Source organism: Diplotaxodon limnothrissa, linkage group LG1 (assembly GCF_057381915.1).
Source record: "Diplotaxodon limnothrissa isolate DT_005_m linkage group LG1, D_limnothrissa_male_GT1.1, whole genome shotgun sequence".
Lineage (NCBI taxonomy): Eukaryota > Metazoa > Chordata > Actinopteri > Cichliformes > Cichlidae > Diplotaxodon > Diplotaxodon limnothrissa.
In genome coordinates, this window is record NC_140596.1 from 25016236 (window position 1) to 25026956 (window position 10721).

The following is a 10721-nucleotide window of genomic DNA, read 5'->3' on the forward strand; positions in this document are numbered from 1 at the left end:
GATTGATGCCCTTCTATGGCCCCGTCTAGCTCTCCTGGTGAAAAACCACCCGTCTCCTGTGATCTCCTCCACACTGTTAAAAAACAGCAAACCTTCTTGTGACAGCACAGCCTGAATGAGCTGCAGGTCCATCGTGGGCTACCAGTAATGTCAAGGACACTAGCAGAGAGCTAAACTACAGGAAACTCAGTCAGGAGGGATAAACGCAGCGAGCAGTGGTCTATAGCCCCCACCTGTAACACCACTCCCGGTTAATTGGTTCTCTTGTTGTTGCCTGAACCTGTTTGATGATAGTTTATGCTTCCTAGCTGAAATTTGACTTTGCTCAAAACTCTGATGATCGAATGTGCCTTTATTTCTTTAAAGCAGTGCAGTGAGAGGAAGAAAAAGATGATGATAATGAAGAGGAGGAAAATGAAGAATTGAAATATGCACCTCTGAACTGCATTCAGTTTTTTTTGCCATGTGTAAGAATCAATTTTTCCTTTGAAGAAATCACTAGTTTCACTTCTGAATTTCAGCCATCAGTGTCAGCATCAAGGTGCACCAACCAAGCTACTTCGATTTTCCAAGTAAAACGATGTTCCACGACTCACTATAATAATCCCTTTTTCAAAAGTAAGCATTTCTGTTTGTCATATTAGACTGTTGGCGCCATTATAGCTGCAATTAGTTTTATTTTCCCCTAATTTGTACAAGCAGAGCGTAAACAAGCATTCGGGGCTTATGTCAAACTTAATTAGGATAAAATGTGTTTCTTTCTCTCCAGTTCTCTCTCATGCCAAGGAAATTACTTCACTGCTTGCAACAGATCACAGGTTAATCCTATATTAGCCATGCATGATTCCATTTTATTTAATAAAGCAAGAAACCCATAATTACTCTTGGCTTTTCAAAAAGTCCTTATAAAAAGGGGAACATAGATGAAAATTAACAGAAGGTTGGATTAATAAAAAAATAAAAAAAACTACCCTAATGTACATAAACCCTGATGTTAACATTATTCTGCAAGAGAAATCCTTGAATCGGGCTAATTTATCACAAATCTGAATCTCATCTAAATAAATATTATTTAAATATTTTTCTTAAGTCATACAATTTTTTTGAATGTACTCACAAAAACAAAATGAGAACTTTAAAGAAAAGATCTGATGGATTATATAAAAGACCAAGTGTATTTTGTATTGTATTTTATTAACATTTTTATCTTAAATGGAGTGCAACAGTTCATGCTGGTGTGCTGCATTGTTTTGGTAAACCGTTCCAATTGGCCCAAATTCACCCCAAGTGGTTCATTTGAAAGAATAATTAACTAAAAACATAGAAATAAAAAGAAGGCTACATCAGTGACTGTAGTCTGGAGGAAAAAACAAAACACCCTCCGTCCGGGGTTAAAGTTCACAGCTACTGTGCGATTTAAATGAGGCTTCACACGTCCATGTGCATCACTCAGTTCCACACACAGACTTGAGGCAGTTAAGATGGGAGTTTCCAGACGGCCTCTGCCACTTATGTATTCTTATATTTCCATCACTCTAAACTCTATGAGGGCTTTAACACCAGGCTCCTGGGATTTGCCTCAACCTCAGCAAGCTCAGCAGCCCCTCCTCAAGGCCACCTTATTTGTCATACTTCTGGACAAGTCTTCAGCATCAGTAGTTCAAGCTAATATATTGATGGATACTGCTCCCTTTATGGCTTTATATCCAACTCATTTACCCAGAAAGGAAAAGACACCCCAACAAGAGAATAACGACTTACATTTTTGAGTCGTCTGTTGCCTTCGTCACGCCTAAAATAAAATTTCAAGACAGAAATAAGTACTTAAACAAAAGAGCCAAACATCTGCTGCTACAATTTACATTTCGATTGCGTCACTGAAAAGTCCCAGTGAATGAGATAACTGTGAAGGAAAAAAAGTTAGTGACATCTTAAGCCTTCTCATTTGCAATCCTCACTAATCAGCAACTTATCAGGTTTTATGGAGAACAGGCCATCAGCTCATATAAAGGAGCAGCTTGTTAGTGAAAGTGCAGACATTTATTAATGCAAAGCAGCACGTTCACTTTTATCTTTTTAAATACACACACTGAAAACTCAGTCAGTGGTAACTATAACCTACGCAGAAAACATTAGGCCCTCGTGTATTTTGCCAGTACACAGTGGTTCTGCTCATACTGTATTTTTTATTTTATTCTGTATATGCCATTTCTTTTGATTTTCTTGCTTTTATAGCACCGATGTGGGACCGTACAACTATTTCACTGTACTATTGTACAAAGTATCACTGTGCAATTGCAATAAAGTTAGAGTTAAAGGTCCAGGTGCAGCGGTATGTGTTCATGCAACTTCACCTGAGTGTCACACGAGTGGAGATGTCCTGCAGGTCACCTGGATGAAACAGCTGGGATTCATTTAGTCCCAGTTTCTCGCAGGCTTTCAGGAAAACATTCACATTATCCTGAAATATCAGAACAGATGAGGAGAAAAAAAAAAACAAAAAAAAAAACAAAAAAAAACATGAAAAACTAGAGAAACAGTTGATGTTTGTTCTGATAAACTAGTAATGACCAACTCCAGCCTCAAACAGTTAAAATCCACCTCATCCAAACGATTCTCCAAGTGAGAACAGCTTGGAGTACAACCTACAATCAATTCTGATTCATCATTAATCATCTATTCATCTGTCAAGAAACACTCAGTAGATATTATCTAATAAGTAACCCATTTGTTTAGAAATCATACTTGCTCTGTTCAACCACTACAGCAGGCAGGATTACAGCAAAGCACAACTCTAGAGCTGCAAACAGATCTATTTAGATTAGCTTAACATATCCTATCTAGTCGTCTGTCAGTGTTAGTACAGCTACTCCTAAAGGTCACCATTATCATTTTTGAAGTAGTTCAGTACGGTTCAAAGTATTGAGAAACCACTCATTTCTTTACATTTTACTTCCAGGACTTTGTCACTTGTAAAGTTCTTGTTTTCCTGTCTTTCAAAGGTTTTCTTTCCACTCATTTTCAGTTCAGGTCTTGTACCTTTCTTGCACCACAAGGCAATTTGAAAATGTTTGTCTACAGCAGGGTCTGAGAAATGCACATTCATTGGACTGTAATTTTACACCTAATTTTTAAATTCTAATCATTCAGTAATAATCTCACAGCGACAAAATGTAGGAGGCACAAAACTGCAGTTTTCCAAGTCTTAAATATAAAGGATCACAAAAGGCAAACACATAAATATCTCAGTTCAGGCCTGGTCCAGTCTGAATCTGTGATCTTTATCATTTTTTGGATCTGTCCTGGCAGGCAAGACCCTATAAACCCTTTGGTTCTGGGTTGACCCACCAACTGATTTAAAGATATTTCAGGGGAGAAACATACATCGAGACCAGTACTCTAAATTTGTTCCTTTTTCAAGTGTTTGACATGTTAAGATGAAATGTTCAGAACAAACCATCTACAAATACATTTAGAGCCGTTTTCAGATTTTAAAGTAATTTCAACCTGAATTTCATACTCGAATCATCTCCAAGATCCAAATGTGAGACATCTGACTGCTTGAGTGTGACCACTTAGAATACGAGAAATGATTTACCATTGATCAGTGTGTAACGTATAGTAAGTGTTTGCATTGTGTTGTGACTGGCTGACAGCCTGATGGCACAGAGTTGGAGCTACAAAGGCGGATTATATAGATTTTATTCTGAGCTGATAAATATGCAAGGTAATCACATTCTCCACCCTTACACATTAACACATGAAAAGCGCTCATGTTAAACACAAAAATAGGACACTAACATCGAACTGAGCCTCAGTGTTTGTAAAAACGTAAACTTCAGCAGATTGGCTTACTGCACTTTGAGCTTTGTGACTTCATAAATGAGGAAATGAACTGGGGTGTCACACAGCAGGTTCATGTGCAGCAGGAGGTTAGGAGTCAGAGAGAAACTCAGTTTGTTGAAGAAAACCTGCTCGCTGCCAAGTTAAGTTCACAGACTTTATATACAGTAATCGACTCAGGTAAAGTTAGCTCTCTTTCTGGAAACAGAAATCATTACTGAAGCAGTTTGAGAGCATCTTGACACAACAGAACAAAAAGGCAGCCAACATCCAAAGAATTTTGGTAGACTTCAAGAAGACTGGACAGCTAGTCCTGAAGACCAGTCAAATAAAAGTTTGCCTAAAAGCACTCAGGCTATGCTCAAGAATAAAGGTGCTCATACCAAATATTATCTTTCAAGCATGTTAGAATTGTGCAGACTCTGTTTTTGCCTAATATACACCGTGTTTCTGTGTATGATTACACACGTTTCAACAGATCACTACAACCATTTCTCAAACTAAATATGAAAACATGATTATTATGTTGATGATATTAAAACAGTCAGAGGTGGATAATTTAGCAGCCTCTATTGGTAAATAAACAAACTGCATAATTTATTTAAAATAATGATCAATGTTTTTGTCCCCATTTGTGCATTTTAGCATGTAACAATTCCAACTCCCATGTAACAAAATATAATAAAGACTGAAAATTCACTATAAATAATGCCAAAGCTTCAAAGGCCGGACAGAGGATATTTATTGTGTTATTCAAAGAGTTTCTCGATAAGTGTCGATGTTGATTTTTAATTGTTTAATTTGAAGTTATCAGATTAAAAACAAACAAAAGCTCCAGTATTGCTCTTTAGGTTGTGAAAGTAAGAGCTGAACCTCGGCTGCATCTCCCTCTCCCACCCCGCCATCACCACCAGTGCATCCACCGCTGGGCTCCATCTATTGGGCCCTGTTGGGAGCCTGAAATCGATCTTTTCCTGGTCTTGCTTTGGGCTGTTTTGGCAATTATACTTGTATGAAGCTATTGAGAAACAGCCTGAAGCCAAAATAAAAATCTTCATTTGCATCAGTGCCCAATAAAAACAAGCTGAAACTTTGCAGTTGGTTGAAATGCACGTTCATATTTAGTCAGACTACAACAACACTGTCTCCTTGTGCCTGCAACAGGAAACCACACAATGTTTCAACACTTCCTGGCCAACAGGTGTCTTTTTTGTTTTCTTGCATACTCTGATTATGCAGACGTCATACAGCTGAAGTGTAAACTCACCAGACCAGCGATCGGAGTAGACAGCCTGTTCACCCTCTTGATTATTCCGGGTTTCAACTGATTAATTAGGCTGCGAGTGAAGACAATTAGCAAACAGATTACAAAATATTCCAGCCACAAAAGATAACTGGTAAACAGTCCTAATTTTGACTTCCATTGGCAGACGGCATTTTAGATAAAGAACCACAACTTTTTCTTTTTTAAGCCATCATCCTAAAATCAACTTCTGGGTTAACCAGCAAACATCAGATTTGTGCGTCTGCACTTGTTAATTTATGAGTGTTTATCTTTGCTTACTTTTAAAGATACTCAGCAACCTCCAGACTGCAGTTTTGGATGCTACTGTTTTTAAAAAATTGTTTCAAGGCTGCTGAAGGCAAGCTGGCAAATTAGCCTGCATACACTCACTAATGATAGGTCTGCATGATAATTATCTTTCAAATTAATTCTTACAGATAAAAGTTTGACCAAAGTAAAACTGCAAAACACTTAAAGTTTGAGCATCATTACTTACTTGCAAAGCAGGACTCCGTTCTCTAATGCGGCACGGAAGTCACTGCATCCAAACGACTTTCCAGTCACTTCCTAAAGAGGGGAGGAGAGAAAAAAAAAAGTCAATTATTTGCGTTTCTTTGCTTAATGTTGCTTTGTTGTTTTGGCAGTGCCCCTTTACTAGAAAGAATGAACAATAAAATGGACCGAAAACACTGGGGAAAAAAAAAAAAAAAAAAAAAAAAAAGGCACACAGGACCGACTGGTATGTTGTTTTGACCAGAAGCACCACACCAGTCCAAATATACTGGAAAAAGCTTGATTCACGGCAGCTCAGCTTCACATGCGCTGCTAATGGATTACTGCTAGATGACACACTTTCAGAGGTCTTTTCCAGCTCACGTCAATCTCAATCAGAGCTTTTTTGGCACCCCACAATGGACCCACAGCCTATTAGGCAGTGACATTCAGGTTTGGAACAAGTGTTCAAATCCAGTAAGTAACAGAAATAAGCATGACTGTATGAATACGTATGACTGTATATAATTCATGCTACATTTTAAAAAGGTTCCAACATGCTTAAAATAGTACCACATACTTCTACAGTACTGACACCAACACCATATATCCACCACTGTCTGTATAAACTGGTGTAAACCAGCACATTAATGATTAAAGTATGTTAAAGTGCTTGCAGAGTTCAACTATTAAAGATGATATTTGCCCTTTATACAGTCACCCATTATTTTAGCTATCACAAATATTCTAATCACCCAATCACATGGCAGCAACTCTGTGCATTTAGGCATTCAGACAAGGTCAAGAAGACTTAAGTTCAAACCAATCATCAGAATGTGTAAGAAAGCTGACATGGTTGACGCAGCCAGACGGAGCTCTGAGTGTTTCAAGAACTGCGGAAAATCCCACCAGATCTTCTGGTGGACCTCAGGAAGAATTAGCAGTTGCTGTGGTAACGACTAATGGGTGCCTAAATAATGAATAATGAACAAGCACCTCTATGCTTTACAGAGAATGGTCTGAAAAACAAAATCTCCATTGAGCAGCAGATCTCTGGGTAAAAACACCCTGTTGATATCACAGGTCAGCTGGAGATGGCCCGACTGCTTCAAGCCGATAGGATGGAAACAGTCTCTCAAATGACTGCTGGCTACCGCCATCAAGGTAAGCAGAAGGTATGCTTTGTATTAACAGTTTAGGCTGGTGGTAATGGTTTAAAGGTTTGGGGGATATTTTCTTGGCACACTTTGGGCTGCTTGATACCAGTTGAACATCATTCAAACACCACAGCCTACCTGAGTATTCTTGCTGACCATTGTCCATCCCTTTGTGTCCATCATGTGCCCATTATCTGATGGCTGCTTCCAGCAGGATAAAACACGATGTCAAAAACTCAAATCATCTCAAGCTGGTTTATTTAACATGATCATAAGCTCACTTTACTCAAATGACCTTTGCAGTTACCAGATCTCAGACCATTAGAGCACGTTTGGGATGTGCAGGAACAGCAGAGTCCAATCAAGAAACCGTGTGATCGGAGCAAAATCTCTGGGAGATGTTTCCAGCTCCTTATTTAATCCATGCCAAGAAGAATTAAGTATTTTGCAAGCAAGTTATACCAGGATAGCAAGTTGTAGTTAATAAAGTGGCCAGTGAGTGTATACACACCACTTGGTGTCAAAAACAACTATGCGAAAAACATTAGGAAGCCATAGTTTCAGTTGAAGTTAATTAAAAAGGCAAAAATATACACACTACCTCTTGTAGTTGTTGCTGTCAACTATAAGAGTAAATTAAGTGACTTGGGTAAGAGCAGCTGAAATATTCTCCAGCTGCCACATAAAAACAAATAATTACAATACATCTACAGAGAAAAGCAGCCATAAAATGTATGTAAACAAGCATTCACACAACCACTCAAAAGTTGTTTTTGCTCTGAACAACAAATATAGCATAACCTATGGAAATGATTTGACATGGCAGGAGCAAGAACAAGGCAAGCGGGGTTTTGTAATGAGGACATAAAAATGGGACTATTAAGGTTCGGCTCCATAACTAACACGGGGCCCCAAAAGGCTATGCTTCTCACTAATTAGTCCCCCCAGGAATCCACAATTACAATTCATTTTTAGTAGAATCGGGCGCTGGGTACAGAGCGAATGCGTCTCAGTGGAATCAGACAAACAATGCAGCGCAAGGTTAACACAATAACACACAATGCGGCTGTGCCGTGGCATGCTGTCTGTTCTACAGCATCAAACACGTAACGTGGTCATTTTAATGAACAATAGTCCCCGAGAAACCACAAATTAAATGAATTTTATCCGTGTGCAACTCGCAAACCTCGCCAGATTGCTTCATTTGTCTAAATAGAGTGTCTCCCAGCCAAAAAAGGATCAAATGACCCCGGGTGGGAGAAAAACAAGCATCATTACATGTAGTCTTTAAAATAATGTATTATTAAGAGCTGCAATGATCCGCCAATTAATCCACAGCAAGTTGCTATCAGGAAATAAAGCAGGAATTTTTCAAAAATGCCAAATATTCACTGGTCAAACACAAGATTTGTTAAAAAAAAAAAAAAAAAAAAAAAAACCTGAATTACAGTCAATATGTTTCATATTAATGAAGGGATGATGGTGTTACTCTAAATGAGGAGAATACATGCTGGACAGCAGGAGGGGGAATCTTCTGCTTCTCCAAGAAACTATGACGTCATATCAAATAGCCCAATTCATTATAATTTCTCCTGGAGTACAGCAAACACTTACATGATGTTGCTGCCAGTTCTGTGCCAATGATAAAACAGTTTGGATGCTTGAATATACGGAAGCTTATTATCCCCCAACCTGTAGCTGGAGATATTAGTGCCAACACGTTCCCATTGTGATCTGGCTCAAGGAACGGTGCATTTACTTGTTTGAGAGCAGCAGGCCTCGCTATACTCCCGTCTAACACATACATGCCTCATCACGGTTCACCCGTTCTTTCATCCGTCAGTGCAGGAAAATAGACGTGCAAAACTGGCACGGGCTTTCTGCCAAGAGACCCCTGCACAAAATTCTCACAATGATCTGCTCGGACACAAGTGACATTAATGGTCCCATTTAGAGTTGGTCGACATCCAGTGCTCACCGTCTACAAGTTGTAGCCATCGGTTATGATTTAAGGATCACAGTTTCTAGTTTGGACAGGAGCAGCCTGAAATAACCTAGAAAATGCACCACACTCAAACCACATCCTCCACAATGCATGCAAGGCAAAGCCTGCCTGCCTACACCACATGCCAGGGTAGCATGCAAAGTGTTACATTTAGCAAATTTAACCCATGCCTTATATAATATCAGCACACTGATACTAAACAAACCTCAAGTAAAGTGTGCACATTATTATTTTCCAGCTTCTTTTAAATATTAACGATTTATATGCCTTTTCTGTATTTGAATTTACCTCTGAAGCCCAGAGACCTGCAGTCAAATACTTTCTGAGCAAACAGACTTCTCAGATAGGTAAGGGTCATAAAAAAGCCCTGAGTCTTATCAAAGCATACTTTGCCTTTGAAACGAAAGATTAAGTATGCAAAAGATGCCACACTTGATGTTTGAGAGCACAGAGCCTCAGTCAGTTTAAAAGTGTATGAGTTTATAGTGAGTTTCAACGATACAAATTATGCACAGGTGCTTTTGCATGGCTGCTTCTGGTTAACGTTAGATTTCCTGTCTTCACAGCGGGTTAAAATAAAGCGACATCAAACCTTCTTAATTGCTTGTAATTAATTGTCTGCAATAAGTGAAGAGAAGCACGTCTTAGAAGTAAATAAAGGGAGAGGAAAGAGTGAAGAACTGAACCTGCAGCTACCTCAATCCAGCGTTTGGCCTCGTTGAATGCGTCTGCACTGCTCACACTGGTCTGCTGACGCCACTCCATCTTAGTCTTCTGAACAACTCTAACGAGAGGGCAAAAAGAGGCGAGAATTCGTTACATTCATTAATTACGGAGCACGGAAGCCACGAACCTGCTGCAAGCCTATCAAATAAGGTCAATTAGTATCAGCACACACCCACATCCAAGTGATACTTTAAGAAAAGGCACAGTAATAATTTCTGCCTGTTTGGTCACCTTACGCTGTGGCTTGGCTGCTCACCGGTGAAAGTCTTCCGCTAATTGACACCCAGTTTAACACCGGACCGTCCGTACTCCTGCCACCCCGGAGCCCATCACTGACAGGTTCCGCTTATTGGATGAAGTGTAGCGGAAGGTCTCCGCCCACTAAAAAACTTTCAGGCAAAGTTTGAAGCGAAACCAAAGATGAGCCGAGGAGGGGAGCGTAGACTCTTCATCCCCCTGCTGGCCAGCGGCTGCACTGCACCACCAAGAGATGAGGTTTTAACATTTCAAATACTGAAGAGCCTAATTAATAACAAAAAGTAGATAAAGATAGATAAATACATTAAATAAGGTCGTTTTTAGCGTATACAGCAGAGTATAATGTCTTATTTTTTTTACATATCAAGCTTTCTAGGTGGAATTCATTTCCCAGTGTGATCATAGTAATGCAGTTCTGATGGAGAATATATCTCTCTCTTGGCCTAAGATATCAAAATGAAATGAACTGTGTTTAAAGTATAAAAGCACCCCATTGAATTCTCACTTTGTATTGGTCCTTATTTTAGTTGCATGTCAGTGACACCACTGAGAGTCTATAATTTAACCCCTCAGATGTAACTACATCCATGTCTACATCCACCCATCCATATCCTTACCAACCCGGCAGCTCGAGCTGGAGCTTATTCTGTCTCTCATAGGGCGTGAGGAGAAGTACGCCTCTGGACAGGTTGGACAGTTCATGACAAGGAAAGGCAGACAACCGCTCACACTTACATCAGCGACCTATTTAGAATCACAAATTAGCCGGGCGTGCATGTCTTTGGACTGCAGAAGAAACAGAGCACCCACAGGTTATCCACACAGGCAGAGGGAGAACATGCAAGCTTCATGCAGGAAGACCCCGAGAAGACAGTATATTTAAAAACCAGACTCTTCTTGCAACTACTGCATTACTGTGCCATCTACATGGCTACATACCAAATACAAACTGTCA

General features: G+C 39.5%; 1 protein-coding gene across 2 annotated transcripts in view; it reads right to left on the reverse strand.

Moving 5' to 3' along the window:
* Positions 1–9547, reverse strand: part of LOC146639842 (LIM domain only protein 7-like) — a 30629-nt gene extending 21082 nt beyond the window's left edge. For both annotated transcript variants that reach the window (XM_085355821.1, XM_085355813.1), the window contains exons 1-5: positions 9479–9547; positions 5625–5695; positions 5111–5180; positions 2355–2461; positions 1762–1792 (exon numbers count right to left, since the gene is read on the reverse strand). In XM_085355821.1, the coding sequence (XP_085211947.1) occupies positions 1762–1792; positions 2355–2461; positions 5111–5180; positions 5625–5695; positions 9479–9547 (348 nt within the window). The remainder of the gene's footprint in view (positions 1–1761; positions 1793–2354; positions 2462–5110; positions 5181–5624; positions 5696–9478) is intronic.
* Between the last annotated feature and the right edge of the window lie 1174 nt (positions 9548–10721).